At 46.3% G+C, this 24,260-nt stretch overlaps 1 protein-coding gene across 3 annotated transcripts in view; it reads left to right on the forward strand.

Annotated features, from left to right (window-relative positions):
- Itga9 (integrin subunit alpha 9) overlaps positions 1-24,260 on the forward strand; it is a 314,925-nt gene that overhangs the window by 150,782 nt on the left and 139,883 nt on the right. For all 3 annotated transcript variants that reach the window (XM_052723820.1, XM_052723809.1, XM_052723831.1), the window contains one exon: positions 20,786-20,935. In XM_052723820.1, the coding sequence (XP_052579780.1) occupies positions 20,786-20,935 (150 nt within the window). The remainder of the gene's footprint in view (positions 1-20,785; positions 20,936-24,260) is intronic.

Below are 24,260 nucleotides of genomic sequence, written 5' to 3' on the forward strand. Positions count from 1 at the left end.
ATTAAGAGTGTGTGCCACCACTGCTAGACTTCTGTTAAATGGCTTGTTATTAGCTCTGACCCCCAGGCACTTTTATTTATTAACATACAAATAAAATCACATTTCAGCACAAATAAAATATCACCATTGCACTGACCTGTGCTGTTGGCTGTTCTGTCATCCAGGAGTGTTTGGGGGCTCCCAGAGACCAGCTGTAAAATGTTCATGGAGTGATACGGCAGTGGAGAGTGTACCAGACCTGCCCCTTGAAGAAGCAGAGCCACAAGCCACATAGAACCACCATTTCACAGTGGCTCCGTGTGGCTTCTGAGGAGATGGCTCAGTATATAAAAACACTGATCACCTGACTTCAGTGCCTAGAAACTTTATAAAAAAGCTAGATAACATGGCATGCATCGGTGATCTCAGCACTCTTATGGTGAGAGGCGAGGTAGAGACAAAAGAATTGTCTAAAAAATTGGGGGCAGCTAGCCTGGAGCACATACAGCAAGAGGGACCTTGCTTTGACAAGGTGGAAGGAGAGAACCAACTTCTGAAAGTTGACCTCTGACCTCCACATATACCATGTCATACTCAGGCCTTTACACACTTGTCTCTCTCTCTCTCTTCTCTCTCTCTCTCTCTCTCTCTCTCTCTCTCTCTCTCTCTCTCTCTCTCTCTCACACACACACACACACACACACACACACACACACACACACAGAGAGAGAGAGAGAGAGAAGAGAAAATATCTTTGCCTATTACATTAAGGCTTCAGAATTCAACATAATGAGAATTAAGTAACAGATAATAACAACCAAAAAGGAAAGAGCTGTAACTAGATGTAACTAGTGAGCTGAAATTCAAGTCATATCTTAGAATTTTAAGTTCAGTAGCCACACATGGTTTGCGGCCACTGTGCTTGATGTCAGAACTCTAGGAGAATGTTTCTTTTCTCTGGAAGACCATCTTCTTCGAGCTCTAAGGATTACCTGAATTAGCTCACATTCCCATGATTCCCAACAAACTCACCACAAAAATTTGTGTCTCTAAATTTGGGGGATGCATAGTTGTGGTGGTATTGTGTTCCCCAAAATATTGTGCACCCTAATAAACTTATCTGGGGTCAGAGACAGAACAGCCACAATATTAAACATAAAGGTTAGGCAGTGGTAGCACACGCCTTTAATCCTAGCATTCCAGAGGCAGAAATCCATCTGTTCAAGGATACAGCCAAGCATGGTGACTCACGCCTTTAATCCCAGGGAGTGGTGGTAGAAAGCAGAAAGATATATAAGTCGTGAGGACTAGAAACTAGAAGCATTTGGCTGGTTAAGCATTTGGCTGGTTAAGCTTTTAGGCTTTGAGCAGCACAGTTCAGCTGAGATTCATTTGGATATGAGGACATAGAGGCTTCCAGTCTGAGTTAACAAGATCAGCTGAGAAGTTGGCCAGGTGAGGTTAGCTGTGGCTTGTTCTGTCTCTCTGATCTTCCAGTATCCACCCCAATACCAGGCCCTGAGTTTGTTTTTTATGAATAAGAACTGTTAAGATTCATGCTACACATAGTGTATACTGTTTGCTGGCTAGATATAGGGAATTGCTCAGCTCTGTGAGATTACAGTGTTTTTGATAGGATGTTAATTCTGTTACTTTTTTCGGTTTGATCTCATTCAGTGCCTTGCTGTAGCTATGGATGACAGCGGGTCCCCAGGGAGGAATGCCGTTATTTCTACTCTTAGTGGCTAATAATGTCCCTCTGACATACACGCTTGAGTGTTTGTGTATTTTTGTTTTTGTGTTTTGGGTGAGACTTTGGTTTTTTCACTTTTTGTTTGTTTTTGCACACATCCTCTTTTTCAGCCTGTTAAAGATCTCTCTCTGGGAATTGTAACATGTGCCTGGCAGTAATAATAGCTGTACCAGGGCCTGGAGAGGTGGCTCTGTGGTGAAGAGCACTGGCTACTCTTGTGGAGGACCCAGGTTCAATTCCAAGCACCCACATGGTGGTCCACAACCATCTTTGACTCCAGTTCCAGGGTACCCAATACCCTCTTCTGACCCCTGAGTTACTACATATAAGTGATATGTAGACACATGCAGGCAAAACACCCAAACACATAAAAAAATGAACTAAAAAACAATATCTGAATTTGTGATTCTCTTTGTCCTCATTATAGGAGTTTCTGTGCTTGTCTATTTCTCTAGGAACAGGAATATTTCCAGCAGATCTTTGATGGTGATGGATAAGTGGGTGGACAGATAGATGGATGGATGGGATGAGTGGATGGTTGGGTGGGTGGGTGGATGGGTGGGTGGATGGATGGATGAATGGATGGGTGGATGAATGGTGGATAGGCAGATGGGTTGATGGTTAGGTGGATGGGTGGATAGAAGCGTGAATGGGTGGAATAAATTGGTGGGTGGGTCAGATAGATGAATGGGTGGGTAGATGTGTAGGTGGATAGTTGAATGGATGGATGGGTGGGTGAGCTGTCACATCTCACTAGAACCAAAAGTATAGATTATGGTCAAACCCTAGTAGCCTGCCTAACTGTATGGAGGAAAATGTTGACGATTATTCTAGTACAGACTAGTGAAACAGTATAAGAACAAAGCCACTGGGCCCAACAGTGTTCTTTTCAATCACCGAGGAAAGCCAGACTGACAGCATGTTGCAAACTTTTGGGTACAGTGAGTATTAATTATAAATGGGATCTAAGTTTCCTTTAGAATCTTATGACTGGGGATGTTCTGGCTCTCATATGAAGGCATTAGCATTCAACGTAACAGGAATTAGTTTACATTCGACATGACCAGAGTACTTGAAAAGGTCACAGATTGGCAACTGAGTGCTGTCCATCATAGTGTGAGATGTGAGATACAGTAGATGCAATATCACTGTTCCAAAGAAGCCTAGCCTGGGAAGTGAGTTAGGAGCCAGGAGCTATGATGGGTGTGGGCTGGTGAGAGGGCTGATACTTCTCTATAGAGTTCCTGGCTACTGATAACCACTTTAATATGGGGGTAATCCAGCTTCACCATTAGTGGCTGTGTCTCAGACTTTACTAAAAAGACTTATTTGGAGGGCTGGAAAGATGGCTCAGCATTTAAGGACCCTTGTTGTTCTTGCGGAGGACTGTAACTTCAATTCTTGGGGATCCGACGGTTCCCTAGAACCATCTAGCTTCAATGGTCACCTGTGCATGTGTGGTGCACAGGCATATACTCGGGCCCACATACATGCACATAAACTCTTAAAGACTCATTTTAATTGTGTGTTTTTGTGCACCCATACACGTGCACTCACACAATGCCTGCAGCAGCCAAAGACACTGGATCCCCCAAACTGGACTAATCAGCATTGTGAGCCACCCCAGATGGGTGCTGGGAACTGAACCAAGGTCCTCCATGAAAGCAGCAAGTGCTCTTGACAGCTGAGCTGTCCCTTCAGCCACTCCCAAGATACTCTATTCCTGCCTGGCTAGCTGGATGGCCAGGCATAAAAAAGCAAGCAGAGGCTTTCAGTTACCAGTGACTGTTGGAAATGCAGTCAGTTCTTTCCCTACAAGACGCAGCTCTGAGCTGATAACTTACAAATGGGCAGCCCGGGTAGGACTGTGTGTATCAGTTATGTTTTCACAGTATGCCTTGAAAGAGGACAGCCAGACTTCCCTTGGTTAGAGAGGGTAGATTCATCATAAAAGCCTTGGTCGTTTGTGTTTCCCTTTCCAATATGAGAAGTGTTATTAATTTGCCCACTTAAAAGGTTAAGATGAAATAGATCATAAATCATTATTTCAAGACCCTAAAGTTAGCTGTTTTGCTAATGGAAAAGACATGTTTGGATATTGACACAGGGAGGAAGAGAGGAGGGATGCAGAGGGGGAGGGACGATGGAAGGGGAGGAATGGAGAGAGGAGGGGATGGGGGGAAATGGGGAAGGAGGAGGAAGGAGAGGAGCAGGGGGAGGAGGGATAGGGGGAGGAGGAGGGAAAAACTAAAACTTATAGGAAATGACCCAATCCAGGAAGACAGATGTCCTTGGATGTAGTCCTATGTAAAGTGTCGGTTTGCAGACTCTGGGCAGTTCATTGAATTGTATAATGTGTCTTATACAGTTGCCCTCAAGACCCCAGAGGGTCCATCAGGATTTGTGAACCCTCTTAGATGACTTTGTCCTTGGTGTGGAGAGAACCACAGAAAATATTGGAGTCATTTCTCTAGTCCAATAAAAGGCTTTTATTGTGCTTTTCTGTGACATCAAGTTGAAGACTTCAGTGCTGTTCTAGGCAGTAAGTGGGACCAACTCTCATGGTGTATTTGAGAAAACTAGAGAGGTTTTTTGTTTCTTTGAGGTTTTCTTAGAATCTTCAGATTAGGGTGGCCCTGGAAACAGAGGCTGTAATTCAGTCCCCGGTTGGGAGTGGTGTGGTAGATGCTAAACCTCACATTCTGACCAGAGGCATTGTTGCCCTGAGGTTTATGCTGACACCTCCCAGATGTGGGACTCACCACAAAGCAAGGGATGGGTTTTTATCCACGCAGAAACAAAGTGTTGGCTAGAATGGCATGACCAGTTCTTCCTGCGCCCATCTTATGACATGGGTGTTTGTCTTGCTCTGTCCCTCTAGGAGTGCCACACATAGACCCGCCCCTATGCCTACCCCACCCCACCCCCTCACACATTTCCTGATTCTGAGCACCCCCTTGTCCTTTAGCAGAGAAGGGTTTCTTCTTCCTCTGGATTCGAACAATGCTTTGTACTTTTTAGGTTTGGATTGGAATTATGTACAAGTAAATCTTGTCTTATCTGAAGAAAAACGAAAAGTAATGTCTCTATGAGGCTGGCTGTGGAAACTCTGCCCTGCTCAGAGCACCTTCTGAAATGAGCATTTATTGAGCGACTAAACGAGAGTAGTTTAGCCCCTGTGAACTTGTGTTAAACACAGTGCGGAATACTTGTCAAGGAGAATAACGTGTCCCCCAACCCATGACACTGTCAAATGAAGTTGCCACAAAATATGAGACATTTAGCTATGTACTACTGAGTAACAAGCCATCCCCAAGTTGGTGAGTATAAAACAACGGCCATTTACCATGCTCACAGATTCTATGGATGAGCAAGTTAGACAGGCATTGGTGACTACGCAATCATCCTTATGAACCAAGGTGGATCAGGCTGGAGAGATGGCTCAGGGGTTAAGAGCGCTTGCTACTCTTCCAGAGAACCTGAGTTTGGTTCCCAGCACACAACTGTCTGTACCTCCAAATACATGAGACCTGACAGCGTAGGTCGTGGAAGTGTTGGTCTCTTCTTAATCACCACTAATTTCTCAGCTCCAGCTGACCAGCTGAAGATGTCCCAGTAACACAGTTTCACTTCAGTGGTTCTGGCCTTTTGTCAATCACAGCCTACTCCTCATACAAACAGCCTGGTGGAGTCTTTGCTTCCCTCTGAAACTTTACAAGCCAGGCCTCCATCATCCGCATTTCTCTCAAAACACTTACCTTCCAAGCTCTCATTGAACAGCTCACCAAGCTATGAACACTGCTGTGGGATGTTCTGTATGGCAAATGTGTTGCTCTGATTGGTTGGTAAATAAAACATTGATTGGCCAGTAGTCAGGCAGGAGGAAGTATAGGCGGGACAAGGAGGAGAATAAAGCTGGGAAGTGGAAGGCTGAGTCAGAGACACTGCCAGCCGCCAGGATGACAAACAGCATGTGAAGATGCCGGTAAGCCACGAGCCACGTGGCAAGGTATAGATTTATGGAAATGGATTAATTTAAGCTGTAAGAACAGTTAGCAAGAAGCCTGCCACGGCCATACAGTTTGTAACCAATATAAGTCTCTGTGTTTACTTGGTTGGGTCTGAGTGGCTGTGGGACTGGCAGGTGAGAGAGATTTGTCCTGACTGTGGGCCAGGCAGGAAAACTCCAGCTACAGAACACTCAGTGGATCTTATAACCCAAAGTTCCAAAGACCTTCCACAATCCTCCCCAAGAGTGCATGATCAGGTCTGTCACAGCAATACTCCACTCTTTGTACCAATTTCTGTCCTAGCTAAGATTACCATTGCTGTGATGAAACACCGTGACCAGAAAGCAACTCGGGGAGGAGAGGGTTGTGTGACTCACACTTTACATCACTGTCCATCACGGAAGGAGGCCAGGACAGGAACTCAGCAGGGAAGGAATGCAGAGGCAGGAGCAGAGGTCATGGAGGGGGCTGCTTACTGACTTATTCCTTATGGCTTGCTCAGCCTGCTTTCTTATAGCACCAAGGGCCAACAACCCCAAGGGTGGCACCACCGTTATGGGCTGGGCCCTCCCCCACAAATCACTAATTAAGAAAATTCCTTACAGGCCTGCCCACAGCCGGATCTTATGGAGGCATTTTCTCAATGGAGGTTCCCTCCTCTCTGATGATTCTAGATTGTATAAAGGTGACACAAAACTAGCCAGGACTCCTGGTAAAGCCCCAAGCTGGAGGTGAGTGAGTAAAGAGTGATATCTGGCACTTAGGACTAAAGGTTTGTGGCTAGATATGACATGACCTTAAAAATTGCTTTAAGTTGCCAAGGTTAGCAAGGAAAAGGGTTTGAATAGAAAATTAGTGTGGAGACATGTGGATATCTCAACTCCAGAAAGATATCGTGGTGCACAAGGAGATGAAGCTTCAGGTAGTGGTCAATAAAAGGTTTATCAATATGTTGTAAACTGACTACGTATGTGAGATCTGTTAAGTCTGCCTTTTTTAGGAAGAGTGCTCTCAGAATTTGCCAGTGACTCACAACTAGATGACTGTCCACTGCAGCTCATCTGACCAAGTGTTTATTGAGCTGACACTTTGTTCCATGCACCATGATCAAAGCTGGGCATGCTGAGATGAATATGAACTGGGCTTCTGGCTGGAAGGGAATTCTACTGAGTTGCCCCTCCAGAAGAAGGGACATCAGGGGCAGGAGGGGTGACATCAGGGCCAGTCAGGGACGATGAGCTTGAAGGAGAGATTCAACCCCGAGAAGGGTGGATAGGAGTCGAGAAAGATAAGGACAAAGAAAAGAAGGTCCACTGGGTCTTGCGGCCATTGGCAAGTCCACTAAAGCCAGAGGAAACGGAATGGCACAAGAACAGACCTCAGTGTGCCTCCTTTGATGAGATGCTTGGAATTTTGATGACCTTGTTTTATGGCAGGTTTGTCTGGAGCTTCTGTCTTCACTCTAAGCAGTAAGTCACACAGAACAGTGGTCCAGGTTCACTGGGCCCCAAGCTGAGCAGACAGGCTCACTGTGGCTTGAGTAACAGAAATTCTGTGAAGTCAGTTTTCGCCTTTCCTGCATTTCGTCATGGTTCAGGATTTCTGCATACCACCGAGGGCTAGGGAAAGTGTCTCAGTTTTCTAGTTACCCTCTCTGGGATCATGAAGCAGCAGGCTTGCCCCAGGGGTCAGGATCCCTTCTGTAAAAGATGCCAGCATCCTCCAGCCTGCCCTGCCCCTCCTGCGGGCTCATACAGCAAAGCAGATGCTTGATTATAATTCCCAGCATCCAAGTGGCTTCACTACATCCAACCCTGAAACATCTATTTGGGACCAAATTCTTAAAACCGCAGGGGTTCAGGGTGATTTTTCTGCCGAGGCCCTGAACCTGTCATAAAATGTAATGGATGGTATATTTTAACTGCTAAGACCAGTTTGTTCCTATGTCCCCGGAAGACTAAAGCACCACAGTGCTTGTTTCTGCATCTCTAAAGCATATTAAGCATTTCAGAAGCCAGAGGCTGGTCTCTCATCATCTTCCTTCATTAAGGCAGAAGCTCTTCACTGATTCTGTCACAAACCCCGTGGGGAGTTGGGAGATGCATATAAATCCCTTCCCAGAAGAATGTTTTAAGTGCACTTACCATACATGGAACCATAGAGAAATCCAGTTATATTGAGAAGCAAATTAAAATGCAAATAAAAATTATTAGACCACGTTTGTAATATGGTCATCTAGGTTCTTTTTAGTAATGTATTGTATAATTTGTATAATAACGCCTGAAATTGCTGGTGTGTACATGTGTGCATGTTCGTGTGGTGGGTGGTGCATACCAGAGGACATCAGGTGGTGTTCCTCAGGTGCTGTGCATTTTTGGGATTTTTTTGAGACAAGATCTCTCATTGGTTTGGAACTCACCAAGTAGACTAGGCTGGCCAGCCATTGAGCCCTAAGAATCCACCCATCTTGGGTGCCTGGGTGCTAGGATTAAAAGCATGTGCGACCACCCCTAGCCTCCTGTCTTTCTTTCTCCCTCCCTCCTCCCCTCCATTCCTCCCTCCCTCCCCTTCCTTCCTTCTTTTCTTTCTTTCAATCCCCTGGGTTCTGAGAATTGAACTCAAAACCTGACTGAGCTATCTCCTCAGCCAAGATCTGTAACCTTGAACTGTTAAACATAAACAACACTTCAAAGTATCTTCAATTTTAACATCATGTGTTAAGTCTTTGAATATCCACTGATGGAGGACTTCGGTCTTTATAATACTTCTCAAGCTGTGTACATTTTTTGATGAAAGAAAAATGCTAAGCTTTTGTGAAAAGTTGATAAAAAAAAAATGAGCATTTTTTCCCCTCTACACAGTGTCACAGACCTCCTGATTGCCCCTTCTAGGTTAATAATTTCTGATTTAGGCTAGAGTTGTGGTTAACAATAATGAAACCAAAAGTCCATCGTTTACTTGGTATGTTGTAACTCCTTGGGTTATAGGGGTTCGTTGTCCATTGTTCATTCTTGCCTAGGCTAAGTCCTGCCTGCTGTTTCCTTTACAAATTCTTTCCTTTGTCAATCTCCACCCTTCTCTCTCTCTCTCTCTCTCTCTCTCTCTCTCTCTCTCTCTCTCACACACACACACACACACACACACACACACACTTCATGAGTGGCTAGCTCTAACAAAGGTCACCCTCACACTTTATCTAGCTTTTCTCTCCTCTTTAGGATATTTAAACCAACAGGCTTAAGATGGGACTTATTCCGTGGTATTCTGCAACCTGTTTCCCAGAAGCAGAGGCTGAAATATGGGGATTTAGGTCTGAGATTTATTGGGAGAGTACTGTTGAGAGGAGGGAGATAGAATGGGGGAGGAAAGGAAGAGAGATTTGAGTGAGGCTTTTGAGTCAAGCCCCACCCAAACCCCATGGGAGTGCTCTGGTGTACAGCTTATCCTACCCAAAGAAGGGCCTGGGTTTTTAGGTCTGCATCCCCTGGCCCAGGGAGCCTGGGCATGCATTAGTTTTCCAGCACACCATAAAATAACACATATGTGTTATCTCACAGCTTCTGTGGTCCAGGATCTGGGCACAGCCTTGCTTGATCCTCTGCCTTAGGTCTTACAAGGCTGCAGTCAAGGTTTGGGGAAGGTCTTTGGGGAGCCTGGAGGGTCATCCTCCAGGCTTCTGTGGTTGTAGTGGAATTGATTTGTGCTTACTGTGGAAACCATGACAACTTGCTTCTTCAAGATCAGCAAGAGACTGTGTGAGGGGCCGCCTAAAGAGGTCCACCCAGATCACCATCCATTTGATTAACTCGGTCTGGTTCAGGACTTTAATTACACCTGTGAACCCCCTGTGCCTTTGTCATATGATGCAGCATAGTCACAGTAGTGACATCCACTAGTGTTCAGCCATTCCCATACCCAAGAGGGGAGTGAGTATTCAAAGGCACAGGCAGTGGCATCAGTTAGAGCAGCTGGAATCCAGAGTGTAGCTGACTGCAGCGGCTCTGTGAAGAGCCCACTTGGACTCTCTTGTACCCTGTCAGTCGCCCTGATTGCTCGTGGGGCTGTTTCTTTAGCGCTTCCTTCAAACATCTGTGGCTTGGCTGTGGAATGCAAGGCCACTTTCCCCTTGTGTCTGCCCTTTGTCTCTCCCTTCCCCTCACCTTGAGGTCTTGCTCTGCAAGGCTCTTTCCCAAGTGGTAATCACGGTTCTGCCGGTCACGTTTCCTGATGCCAGGATCTCATCTTCCATACTGTGTCTCATTCTCTCTCGCTTTTCACCCCTCTATTTATTTTTCCAACCCTGGAGATTAAACCTGCTACTGTGCGTCACCTCCATACCACTTTTTAAAACTCCCAAACACTGTCTTACTAAGTTGCCCAGGCTGGCTTTGAACTTTCAGTCTTCCTGTCTCAGCTTCCTAAATAGCTGGGATTACAAGGCTGTGCTACCAGACCCAACTGTGTCTCTTCTTCACAAAGTCATGCAAAGTCGATTCTCTCAATCCATTTTCCATACAAGGCAGGTTCAGAGATAGTAAGTGAATGGACCCAGATCAAAGCCTTGTGGTTCTTGCAAACTTTTGTTTCCCTCCCAGGACCACCTCCTTTCCAAGGATTACTTTGTTGTTCATTACATTGTGTATGTATGCATCTGTATGTGCACATGCGTATAGGTGTGTGTGCGCATATGTGTATATGTGGGATCCTGAGGATAATGTCAGGAGTCATCCTCAATTGTTCTTCCACCTTCTTCCTTGAGGCAGGGTCTCTCAATCAAACTCAGAGTCGACAGATGTAGCTAGTCCTGCTCTCCTGCTTTCTCTGGGGATCCCCTACCAAGGCTGGAATTAGAAGTGGGCCAGCATGCCTATGTGGCATTTCTGTGGTTTCCAGATGCTGGTCCTTGACAAGTATTAGAGCACTGGCCCACTCTCCGACTCCATCCAAGGATTCCTGATACTTCTGTTCCTATTCCCCGATGAATCAGAAACTACCCTCCCTCACTAGTCCCCAGTTCTCACTGGTCACTTCTCCTCTGCATTACTGGTTTTTGCTCACACATTTCCTCTTTGCCTCTTCTCTGCTTCCCTGTGCCTCATATGGAACCAGGCACACAAAACCCAAGTGTTGGCATGAGGCCACTGATGTTCTCTTGAAGGTCAACCAAAACACCCTGCAGTCTGTACCACTCATCCACTCCACACTCCTCCCCTCCAGCTCAGCCCTGGATGCCCCACACCAGCAGACATTGCTTCCCATCCTTTCAGACAGGACTATTCTCAGTACTGTTCAGGAAACCAGAGAAGCCCACAGCAGAGCTGAGATCCCCTTCCCAAAGCCAGGTACTCCCTCCCTCTCTGTGCACTCTTACACCGAAGCAAACTGTTTCTGCCTTTCCTTGTTGCTTCACCAAATACTGGACAAGAGGCAACATGAGGAAGGATTTATTTTTGCTCATGTTTTGAAAGTATAGTCATCGCAACAGGGAAGGCATGGCTGTAGGCATGTGCGGTAGATGGTTTCATGGTACCAGACGCAGGGACTTGAAGCAGGGTAGAGGGCGTACTTATAAACTTCCTCCAGATAGGTCCTTCCCAAAACAGTGAGCGCTACCAGCTGAGAGCCAACTGTTCAAACACATGAGCAGGGGTGGGGTGGGGCGGGGCACCATAACACGAACAGATTCCCAAGTCCCCAGCTAGTTGCTGGTTTCATCATCGGTAGTGTGTGTGGTTTTCTTATGTGAATAGAGCTATTTATGCAAGCATGTTAATTGGAGGTGACTTGATGCTTTCTTGTACTTTCTGAGCACGGCTGCTTGCTGAAGGACTCACATATGTCAGACTAACGATGCTATCTGTTAGTAGGATGTGCTGCACACAAAGGGATATATGGCTTTAATTAAAACCTCAGAAACAAGATGTCCGACTTGCTCACCGCTTCCTGCTCTCGTGACAGGATTTCTGTGGTCCTTTGAATTCAGCTGTTTTCAGAGCTCTGACTGGCTGATGTTTATAACTGAATCCTTCCGATGATAAAGTCTCTCCCCAATGTAAATCTTGTCCCGGTAGACTGTTACAGTCAGTGGTGCTTTTCATCACATTCTGTTTAAAATTATTTATAGAATTTCCTTTATGGTTTTTAATTTTGCCTGTTTGTCATCTAATTTATAGGTCTGCAAATGAAACCATGCTTGGCTTCAGTTTATTTTCTCATAAAATGGAAAGTGGAGCTTGCTCTGTGCATATATCCTGATAAAGACTCACTTAGGGCAGGGGGATTGTTGGCATTTTTTCCATTAAAAATTTTGGTAGCAGATTTATTGAGGCTTAATTCGTATGTTGCACATTTCAGTCATTTAAAGTGTTGTATTAGTGACTGTAGAGGTTTGAATCAGATGGCCCCCTAAGTCTCAGTCATTTGAATACTTAGACCCCATTGGTGGACCTGTTTGGGAAGGATTGGGAGGGCCAGCCTTACGGGAGGAGCTGTGTCAGTGTGTCACAGGACTCTTGTCTCCTACGTGTGGATCAAGATGTAAGCTCTTGGCTGTTCCTACCACCATGCCTTTACTTTGGCCATCATGGACTCTGACCCTCTGAAATCATAAGCCTGATTAAACACTTTCTTTTAGAGGTTGCCTTGGTCTTGATGTTTTGCCACAGCAGTGGAAAAGTAACCAAGACAGACTTTTCTCACTGCTGTGACCAAATGCCTGAGAAGAAGGAACTTAAGGGATGGGGTTTACTTGGGCTTATAGTTCAGGACAATACAGTCCATCACAGCGTACGGGTATAGTGACAGGCAGCTCTGTAGTCAAAGCAGCCCATGACCAGAATTCCTCTCTCCTCATTTCTCAATAGAATAGAAAACAGAAAGAGATGAAAGCTGACTCTTAATTTGTCTCCTTTTGATTTAGTCTGGAATGCCAGCCTAGGGGATGGTGCCGCCCACATTCAGGGCGAATCTTCCCTGCACAATAAACCCCTCTAGGTCACTCTCAAAGACATGTTCAGAGGTATGTTTCTAGGTAATTCTAAATCCACTCAAGTTGGCAATCAAAATTAGCCATCACAAAGAGAGAGAGAGAGAGAGAGAGAGAGAGAGAGAGAGAGAGAGAGAGAGAGTACATGGTTTAGTCTGAATGTTTCCGTAGTTCTACAACTATCCCCACAATCAATTTTAGAATATTTTTATTACCACAGGAGAAATTCTGTATTCTTCAGTCACTCTTCACTCAGCCCTGGTATCTACACCCCCAACCTCCAAACTTCAATCTACTAGGGTTGTTTCTCTCTGGTAATAGGATTGAAATCTTACAATTTTTCTTATCAAAGATACTTTAAAAATTAGCATTAGTTGCCACTGTTCATGTATGATACACCATTGTTACACTATTATGCTCAGCATACTATATAATTATAAATGTTACACCTTTCCCTGCCTCCTGAACGCCTCTTGGGTTCATTTCTGAGTTTTCTCTTCCCTTTCCTCCCATTCTTGTTGACTTAGCTTTCAGGTCACAGGTCCTCTCTCCTGCTGTGACTGCAGCTGATGTGAGCTATGATCTCAGGGCTTAACTCCTGCCTGGCTTCATTCTCACAGCTCTGCTGCTGTGGGAATTGCTAGATACCTAGAGTGTGAGTGAAGCCTTGAGTTCACACTCATCTCAAAGCACTTCTTTCTCTGTGGGCCCTTGGGTCCTCATCCTGGCTGCCTCTGAACATCCCAGTTCCTGCCAGGAGCTGAGCTGAGCTCACACATCCTCACTCCACATGGCTGCAAGTTTGGAACCATGTGAAGGCGAAAGTGTCCCTAAATGCTGTGGTCATCTGTGTGTTCTTTCCCCGGGGAGGCGGATAACTCCAGATGCTGAAGTCCTGATTATTTCAATAGTTCCTTGATAGTTTTAAACCAGTGTCTTAAACACACACACACACACACACACACACACACACACACACACACACCACAAGTATGTGCTTATGTGTGTTCATCCTCTCCATTCGTCTGTGGAGGTAGTTTTAGTAAGTTACTCCACCATTCCTGGAGGTGGAAAATCCTTTGTTTGCTTTAAATCAGCCTCCATGCTTATGAGAATTTTGAAATCTAACACTTTAGCAGTCATTCTGATAGCATCACACGGAGGAGGATACTTTCTTTTGCCGTTGTAGGAATATTGCAGAGCGTTCTCACGTCCACCAGGAAGGCTGTGATGTCACTGGGTGATGTAGTCAATGTGGTCTGAGGAAAGTGTCATGATGTAGTCTGGCTGTTTTGTGAGGAGACACATGGAAGGAGCATACTCTGCTTGTGAGGATTTCTTAATTTAGAGTGTCTGTGAGGCCAGCAGAGGCAGAAGTGGAAAGGGGTGGACTTGGAGAACACACGAGGATACAGGATGGAGGAGGTGGAAAAATCTCATGTTTGAAAAAGAAAAGAAATTAAGGTCTCAAACAAACAAACAAACAAAAACCCAAGCAGCAACAACAAAGCGCACTGAGCGGACTTCATCTGACTTAATGCTAACTGCCTATTTACTGAACTTCTGTGTTATTTGCAGATTTAAAGTGAGGCCAGCCCTTCCCGTTTTTATTTAATTTGTTGCCACTGTGAGCTAAGCAAGGAAAAAACTGCGTTGCTTTAATTTTATTTTTTTTCCAGTGGGGGAGAAGCAGCTCTCGGGTAGATTTCCAAGTCACGTGGCTAGCCAGCTGGTGCCACGGCGATCAAACCCAGCTTGCGTTGGGCCCTGGAGTGAGAAGTAGAACCAAGTCACTCTTGGCTCCTCCCAAACAGCAACGTGTGTTCTCTTTAGGCCAGCAAAGGGGTTCCTCTGGCTCTGGCCCACTGTTGGGTCCTGGCTGCGGGCCACCCACAGTGGCGGGTGGTGATCTTTTTGTCTAAAATCCTTGGTCGCCACCTTCCCAGGCTCTTCCCGGCCCAGCTGTCATCCATGCCTTCTTGCTGCAGATAGAAAGATCTTCCAGAACACAGCCTGCAGCATCATGTCAATTTGTCCCTGAGCTCCCAGCTTTTAGAGAGGGGTTTCCTCAGCCTTAAGGGTGGACACCTGAGATGGACTTCTGCATGGGCCTCCCTGCCCGGGCCTGCATTCAGCACGACTTTTCTGTGTCTGTAAGTCTATGTGGTCCATTAACACCTCTAAGCGTTCTGTGCACCGCCATACCAGCTAAGCCTTACACCTGCCCTCTGGCACATGTCCTTCTGTCTTACTGCTCAGCCCCAGAGTCGCTCTTCTGGGAAGCCTGCCAGGCCTGTAAGAATCAGGTGTGAATTTCCTTTGTGTCCTGGAGCCACCTCTGTCCAGGTGCATGCTGTATGACATTGTCATGGCTCGGCTTCTCCCTCTGAAACTGTTAATTCCCTCCAGGTCTTTTATGTCTGTCTCCCTGACACCCAGCACACTGCCTGGCAGAAAGTAAGCACCCAATAAATTTCAAATGGAGCATGTGTTACATTCCCTATAAAAACGCCAGCCATGGCCAGGTCAGCCACCAGCCTGGGTGTCCTCCATGAGCATGCCTTCCGTTTTCAAAGCAGGAGACTCCTGATGCCTTTAGTGGGAAAAGGTAGATTCTGGCCTCTCTACTAAACACGTGTTCAATTTAAGAGGCTTCTGTTTGTAGTCTAACGTGGGGACACACACCTGTAATCCCAGCACTCTGGAAGTGGAGGCAAAATGGTCTGGAGTTCCAGGTTATCTCTGACTACATTTGAGGCCAGTCTGGGATATATATAAAACCTTGTCTCAAAAGAGAAGAAAAAGGAAAAGGAAAAAAGTAATAATAAAACTCAGCTTGTAGTAGTGACTTTTTAAGCAGTAAAATTTGAGCCACTGTGGTGAAGTGCCAGAGCCACAGACTTCTATCCCGGCCAGCTCCTTCACTTCATGTGGTGCTGAACAGAAGGAAGCAGGGCTTCCAAAAATGGTGGGGAAACCCCCAAACAGCCTGCTGCTTTCCCTCTGCCTCCACTTGGAGCAGACCAGCCCAGCAGGGGGAGGAGCTGCCCAGCAGGAGGAGGGGCTGCCCAGCAGGAGGAGGGGCTGCCCAGCAGGGGGAGGGGCTGCCCAGCAGGGGCAGGGGCTGCCCAGCAGGAGGAGGGGCTGCCCAGCAGGAGGAGGGGCTGCCCAGCAGGGGGAGGGGCTGCCCAGCAGGGGGAGGGGCTGCCCAGCTGGAGGAGGGGCCTGCCCAGCAGGGGGAGGGGCTGCCCAGCAGGGGGAGGGGCTGCCCAGCAGGAGGAGGGGCTGCCCAGCAGGGGGAGGGGCTGCCCAGCAGGAGGAGGGGCTAGACTTCAGGCACAGCATCCTCCTCTGCCTCCGCCCACCACTCAATGTGGTTTGAGTTCCCGGCTGCTCCAAGCTACTGCAACATGAAAGAAGAAGCTGCTCTCCAAACTCATTCATTAATTAAAGTAGACTCATGCAGCTGCTGCCAAAGACTAGCATCTGTCCACCTAGATGTCCTCTTGTATTCATGGTCCAAACTCAGACACACATGACTAAGGTCCTTTTCCTTGGCAGTCACTGCTTGTGTGGTCACACACTTAGAAACACTACCACTCCATGTCCTTATTTCCTAGCGACCAATTAATCATTCATCTTTTTGATGAGAAGAGGCATTGTGGGTGTGTGTGTCCTTGTGCTCATCTTGTGCTCCTGTGTGGGGGGGGGTGGGGTGGGCGGGGATGCTTGCCCATGCAAGGGCCTATGGAAGCCAGAGTCTAGTGGGAGTGTCTTCCTCTATCATCCTCTACCTTCCTTTTGAGACAAGATTGTAGCCACAAGTTTCTCCGGTCCTGTACGGCCCCGAGGTCCAGACGAATCTCTCTCACCCACGGTCCCAGAGCTGCTTATAAAATAATTACTCAGAGGCTTATATTAATTATAAGCTGTATGGCCTATGGCTCAAGCTTCTTGCTAGCTAGCTATTATAACTTAACCCATTTCTGTTAATCTAAGTGTTGCCATGTGGCCATGGAGTTACTGGTCTGCTGACATCTCGTTGCTCCGTAGGTAGTGAGTTCAAGTCTCAACTCCACTCTTCTTCTCTCTGTATCTCTGCTTGGATTTTCCGTCTGGCTATAAACCTGCCATAGGCCAAAACAGCTTTGTTTATTATCCAATGGGAGCCACACATATTCACTGCATGCAGAAAGACATCCCACAGCACTTCCCCTTTTCTGTCTAATCAAAAAGGAAGGTTTTAACTTTAACAAAGTAAAATTATATATAACAAAACAATTATCAAGCAAGAATTACAGGTACAATATCTAGTCTATTTGTATTTGGCAAAATTAAAGAAAATATTCTATTATTTATCCTATTTTTGTGAGTCTAAAGTTTTATATCTAATTTATCTTTTATCATGGCTAAGGAAAACTATAACTATCTAGTCTCCAACTCCATCAAAGACCCCAGAAGGCTATAATATTACCTGAGTAAACAGGAAGTTTATTGCAAGCAACTTCCATAATTCTAGAAATGACAGAGGACATCTGGCTTCCTGGACTGTCATCCAAAGTTCCTCTGTAGCATTGGGGCATCCATCTTCAGCCTATAAGCCTAGAGTCTCTGGCATAGCTTTCAGTGAAGCAGGATATTTTAAGGGTTGTTCTGCCCATTCTGGAAGTTCGTCAGCCACTTCTCCCTGTTTCCTGTAGAACGTCTGGCAGTTTCTTCTGTGAAGCAGGAACATGAAGGACCACAGGATCTCTTGATCCTGAACTTACAGCTTGGCATTTTGCCTAGACTGTTGCCACCAAGCCCCCAGGATCTACCTGCCTGCACCTCCCCTGCACTGGGGCTGCAAGTGCACATCAACATGCCAATCTTTTTACGTGGGTACTGGGAACCCAAACTCAGGTTCTCAGGGTTGTAGGATGAGCGGTTTCTCCATCAAATCATCTCCTAAGCCCCTGAACAAGGCATTTTTAAAGAGTCACTGGAACCTGATGTGATGGGAACGGTTTTAAAGTAGAACTTTATGAGGGAAGCATTTGCACACACCCATCTGTGATCACGGCACTCAGGCTACTGAGGCAGGAGCATCACCGGGGTTGGGGTCAGACTGTACTATGTAACACACTTAAATCCAGCCCGAACCAGCTACATAGTGAGACCCTCAACACAACCAAGGCATTTAATGGACACCAAGGAAATTCCTTTTGCTTTTGGTTCTGAGAAGTCTGGTTCTACCACGTAATGAGCTTTGGGATGGAGGAACAATTTGTTTAAGCTCCTGAGTCTCAGTTACCTTCTCTGTAAAAGCTGAGCAGAAATCTACCCACCACATGGTGTGAGGATTAAGTAGAAGGAGGTCAGCTCAGCTTGGGGAAGGCTCTGGAATACACATGACAGTCCAGAAACATAAAGTGACTGCTGCCCCTCCCCCACTCTCCTCTTCCTCTGGGCCCAGAATAACAGTGTCATTGTGGACTTAACATAAAATATTTAGTGTAAGACCCTGAAAGAGTTAACCAACCTCAAAGAAACACAGAGAATGTGTTTGCAAATGTGTGAATTTGGCGTGTGTTCGTCCATCTTTCTCCATGCCATCTACCATCTTTGAATCCTGGTTAGAGCCAGCAGGCTGGAGGAATCTGGATCCTAGGTATGTGGCTTGCTCCTGGAAAGATCTCAAATCTTAAAGATCTGTTCTAAGATGAAGAGTTCCAGAGAATTTTCTAGAAACCCTTTGTCTAAGGTACCTCCATCACTCTGCTGTGGAGGTCCTGTATTTTTGTTAGGCTGCAGAACTGAATCTTTTCCCAGCTGGATGCTTTACTGGGACACAAATGTGCATCATCTGCTTCTTGTCCAGGCATCAGCCTCTGATGTCGCCTGTGTCCCTTTGCTGTGTCCTCCACACCCTACCTCACATCTGCCACATTTGCCTCCCATCTATCCTACTCAGCACTGCTGACTCCTTCCCAGAACTATTCCAGGAAGTTTATAACACCCAGCACCTCTGAGTGTGTTCCACTCAATCTTATCATGAGGAGACCTGTGAGAAAACATGGGGTGCCATGGCCCATTACACCTGGGACTACTCCCCACTTCTCAGACACAATTGAAGTGAAAACATAATTGACAAACAAAACAGTAAGATGCTGTTTAACCTTGCTTTATTTTGGGGTACCCCCCCACACTTATTATCCAGACTGCTCCACTCCCAGGGAACCCAAATACCATCCTGAGAAACAAGGCCTATCCTGAGAACTCTGCCATAGTCTGTAGGTTGGCAACATCCCTTCACTTCTAAGACATATTTTCATCCATATGGGGTAATTGGTCATCCTTGTAGTCACAAGTTGGGCATCCTTACAAAGGACACAGACATTGCCTAGGGTGCCTGCTGAGCACAGAGATGGCAGTGAAGTTTGAGAGCCAAGATGCTTGGCCTGTTTTCTCCCCTGCTGGGTGAGAGTCTGTCCCCAGCTGTCCCCAAGGACAGCCATGGCTGCCTCTGTGTGAGGAGATGGGCTGTCATAGAGCATTGGAGAAAGCTCTCTTCTGGGTGCTTCCTGAGACATGTGGAACTTTCTATCATTTTGAACACAATGAGACTCCGATCCTAACTCCTCCAAACTTCATAGAGAATAATGTGAATTCATGGGCTGTGTGTTCAGGCTTCTAGGGTAGGTAGCATCCACCGCCTGGCCAGCTTCTCTTGTTCTTTATAAGGTGTTTTCTCAGTTCCCTGCGCGCCACACCTGTGCTCTCCATGATGGTTACAGAGCAGAGGGTTTGACTGTGGGTGATGACCTTCTTAGCCTTGCTATGTTAAGGTAGATCACCCCAGATAATGTGCTGGCCCTTGATGCAAGACTACTGACCAACTCTTGCCTCTACTTCTCACCTGTGAGGGTGTGGGGCCTAGAGTCACCCAGAGGCAGTGCCACTATGCAGAAAGACCATGAACTTGGAAGTTGAAAAGATCAGGGTCCTTACCAGGCCTGTGTCCTGTGGAACTCAGTCTTGTACCTTCTTTGTTCCTTTCCTGTGTGATGGTGGGTATAGAATGTGTTGTTCATCCCTAGAAGCCATAGCGTGGACCTGGCATCTTGTTAGACCACTCGTCTCCTCTTCTCCTCCCTCCTGGAGTGATTGGAATGAGTATGTCCCTGTAGGCTCCAGCATTTGAACACTGGTCTCTAGGCGACGATAGTGTTTGGAAAAGTTTAGAAGGCGCAGCCTTGCTGGAGGAAGTGTGTCACAGGAAGTGAGCTTTGAGATTTACAAGTTTCCACCACTTGCAGTTCTCCCCCTCACCCCTGTCCATCATGCTCCTTCCTGCTTTGGGTTGAGGGTCTGAGTTTCCAGCTTCCTGTTCCTGCTGCTTGCTGAATGCTTCCCTACCATGATGGACTCTTGCCCTCTGGAACCATAGCCCCAATAAACTCTTCCTTCTATAAGTTTCCTGGGTTGTAATGTTTTATCACAGCAACAGAAAAGATACCTAACACAGCTTTCCCGCCCCTCTTGTGGCTACCAGTCGACCATTCCGGGGGCTTTGAAATCCTTGGGTTCTAGAAGAATGAGCACGAAGCTTGCATTTGACCCCACTGATGGCTAGCCTGCTGCAGACACCATTCACATCAGTGTTGTTGGATCCCCTGCCCTGACACAAAACTGTAATCTCAGTGCAAAAGAGCTTTGGTTATCCACACCTCCTGGAAGTAAAGGGTTAGCATCAGGTACAGATGCTGTCCCAGGCACCAACTGGCATCCACGCACACAACGGTGACGAGTTAGATAATGTCTTCCATATGCTCTGGAGAAGATGATTTAGCACCACACAGTCCCTGCCTGTCCACAGAGGCCAGGACAAGCTGATGTTTGCCCTGGGCCTCCCTTACCTTGCCTACAAGATGAAAGCAGTGAAGCCTTAGCTTGTGAGGGTGGTTGTGAGGACCACCTGAGGTGAGCGGTGTGGCAGGCCGGTCTTTGTGCACAGCAGAAAGCTGCCCCAGCATCACAGATGCTCACCATTAATGCTCTTCTTGTTTGCGGTTGCAGCGGAGGGTCCAGGATGTCATCAGCCCCATCGTGTTTGAAGCTGCCTACAGCCTGGGTGTGCATGTGTCTGGTGATGAGGCGCGGGAGCTGCCAGACCTGACACCAGTGCTGCGCTGGAAGAAGGGACAGAAGATCGCCCAGAAGAATCAGGTTAGAATCCGTGCTAGTTTTGTGTCTGTCCCTGTGATAAAATATCCTGGCAGAAAGCAACTTAGGGGAGCAAGGGTTCATTGTAGCCCTCCATTTTAGGATCCATCACCATGGAGAAGTCAAGGAGGAAACTTGAAGCAGCTGGTCACATGGCAGCCACTATGAACAGCAGAAGAGGGGGACAGGGAAAAGGAGGGGAGAGAGAGAGATGGGAGGTGGGGGGGGGGGAGAGTATGCATGCATGCTCAGTACTCAACTAGCTTTCTCTGCTTACACACACACACACACACACACACACACACACACACACACACACACACACACATTCGGGGCAAGGCTTCCTTTTGTTTTAAGACATGAGCCTCCCTTTTAAAGTACAAGTGAGAAGGTGGCCTGCAAGCCTTGCTGGTCGCTTAGACTCAGAATTTGGGAAATGTAGGAAGAGTCAGAAGGACACAGGATGTCTACGTGGGGCAGAGTGCAGGGCTAGCCTCAAGGTGAGCTACAAAAAAAACCAAGGAGGAGAGGAGAGGACAGTTAAATGGTTTCTGTATTAAGAATCAGATGCTCTGGGGCCTGGAGAAATGGCTTAGCTGTTGAGAGCACTGGCTGCTCTTGTGGAGGACCTGGGTTCAATCCCCAGCACCCACACAGCAGCTCACAGCTGCCTATAACTCCTGTTCCAGATGATCTGATGCCCTTTTCTGACTTCCACAGGGACAGACACACAAGGGGCAAACAGACATTCATGGTAAATTCTATAAATTTTAGTAATAAATTCCTAGTACTAGCATTGTTCTGTTCTCTAAATATAACTCTTGCTGTCCTTAAAAAAAAAAATCTGTTCATGCTTATATTGTAGACGTCGGCACTTGGCGTGTTAGGACTCATCTCAGTGACCTTTGCATTTGTCGAGACTCTGTACTGACCAGGGAGAGAGTTGCTAACTCGAATTAGTATGTTGCTAGCTCTGAACAGAATTTCCCTGGACCTAACCCTCATTCCTACAGGGTCCGAGCACTGAAGGGGATCTTCTCTCCTGAAGAGTGTCTTAAAACCTTCATGGACTAGGACAGTCAGCGATCCAACCCGGGCCAGGGATATAGGGAAAGATTGGTATCAAAATGTCCTTCTTGTTTGCTCCAGGTTCATTAATTAGCAGGCATATATATGAATTAGCAGTAAGGCAGACAGCTGATTCATTGTGTCTGAAGAGTTGAGTAAAATGTTTGAGGCATGAGTGTGAGCCAGTCTTCCCAAAGGAAACCCTATTTCCAGCCTTCCAGCCAGCCTTCCACCTAAATGTATCTATAGACCTACACATCAGTGATTTACCCTTAGTATGAGTTAGCAACCAAGAAAAACTGAGTTTAGAGGCAATGTGGACATGAAAGAGAAAGGCCAATTGGAATGAAAATAAATAGAATATTAGACTTAGAAGGCAAACTGTTATTCAGAGGATAAAAGATATTATGAATTTTTATTTTGTTTTTTGACACAGGGTCCTGTTGTATAGTCCAGACTGCCCTTCAGACTTATTATGTAGCACAGCCTGCCTCGAACTTGTAGTCTTCCTGCCTTAGCCTCTCAAGTGCTGGGATTACAGATGGCTGCCACCACACCCTATCTGAGACTATAAAAGCTCTCTCAGAGTGAAGGTGTTTGCTTCCCAGTGCCCACTCTGTGTGTCTCACAAACATCTGTAACTCCAGCTCCAGGGAATTGGTCCCCCTTTCCTGTCCTCCAAGAGCACCTGTACCCGCGCGCGCACGCACACACACACACACACACACAAATAATAAAAACCTTAACAAGCAATATACCTAATAATGCCATGGTTCAAATATAATGCATATTAAACTGGGATTTGGAGTAAATAGGTGAGTACGAGTAAGAAAAAGACCTAGATAGTAGATGATTTTCTGTTAAGTTAAAGTCACATATTCCTGGATTCAGCTTGGCCCCTGTGTAGGCCATGTAGTCAAGACAATGACCTGGGCCCTACTGTGGAAACCTATAGGTAAACAGCATGAACACTACTTATAGGTTTTAGTCTCTGCCGCCAAGCCATAGTCAGAGTAACAGCATAAAACACAGATGCCATCAGATTGACTAGATAGACGTAAAATAGTAATAGTTCTCTTAATAGCCTAATCTCTTAATAGTGCTTTTAAATTGGTAAGCCAAGAGAGATTGCAGAACCCAATGAAACAAAAAATAGCTGTTCATTAGTTAAGATTGCAGAGGTCAGTAATAGAATACTGGCCTCAGCAGCCCCTGTGCCAGCAACCCCAGCTGATCTTGGGATCATGTAAGAAAATTTGAAAGTAGAGGAGATGATTCAGTAGTTAAAAGGCTTGCCACACAAGCATGAGAAGGTGGGGATGGGATTCCCAGAGCAAGCTGACTGGAGAGACTAGCCATATCAACAAGCTCTGGGTTTGATTAAAACACGCTGCTTCAATGAATAAGGTGTAAAAGCAATCAAGGACGACTGTCCTCCACATGCGAGCATCCCTACCCACCCCACACGTGAGTGTGCCTACACAAGTGAAAATTAACATTGACAAAGGAAAAGAAAATTCTTGGACCCACCTAGACACACTAAATGAGAAAGTAAATCAGAAATGGGCTAGCATGTGTTTTAATAAGCTGACCACTGATCCTGACGCAGCTAGTTTGGGACCCACAGCGGGGAAAAGAGCAAAGAGTAGCAGTTGGCCTGTGAGAGGGGAATGGGGCCGGGAGGGAGCCGTGGTGATAGCAATCCTTACCTGTGGGGGCAGGAATTCTGTGGGATAACACATCAATCTGGTAAATCAAGTCATCACATCGGTATGTATGCTTTCTAGAGACAGAAATAATCACCAAGACAAGGAAGAACGAAGGAAGATAACAGTGCTTTCCCTTCGACAGACTCGCAGGGGTGGATTTGGTGGAGGGCGGTCTTACATTTTATTTCAACCGTGTCATTCTCTGGTTGAAATTAAAATAGAAGAAAAATATTGTTCTTAGATTGGAAGGATTGTCCAGGAGCCTGAGACACTTTCTAGGGAAGCAGATCTTGCTTATTCTTCTCTGCCTGATTATGAAAAACAACACCATCAAGTCAGTTTAATGATCTCCACCACCCCTGCATGTGTCTTCCAGATGTTGGCTCTGTTCATGGTTCTGTTCAAAGGGAAGAACAATGGCCTGCTAGCTAGGGCCACTCCAGGAAGCAGAGCTGATTTTAACCAGAACTCAGGAACCAGCTCTGTCACCACGAGTTCAAGTAAAACATAAACAGTACTCAGGTCCCTCCACTCTGTCCTCCAGGCCACCC

The sequence above is a fragment of the Peromyscus californicus genome, unplaced genomic scaffold (genome assembly GCF_007827085.1).
Source record: "Peromyscus californicus insignis strain IS unplaced genomic scaffold, ASM782708v3 Scaffold_11__1_contigs__length_118956290, whole genome shotgun sequence".
NCBI classification, from domain to species: domain Eukaryota; kingdom Metazoa; phylum Chordata; class Mammalia; order Rodentia; family Cricetidae; genus Peromyscus; species Peromyscus californicus.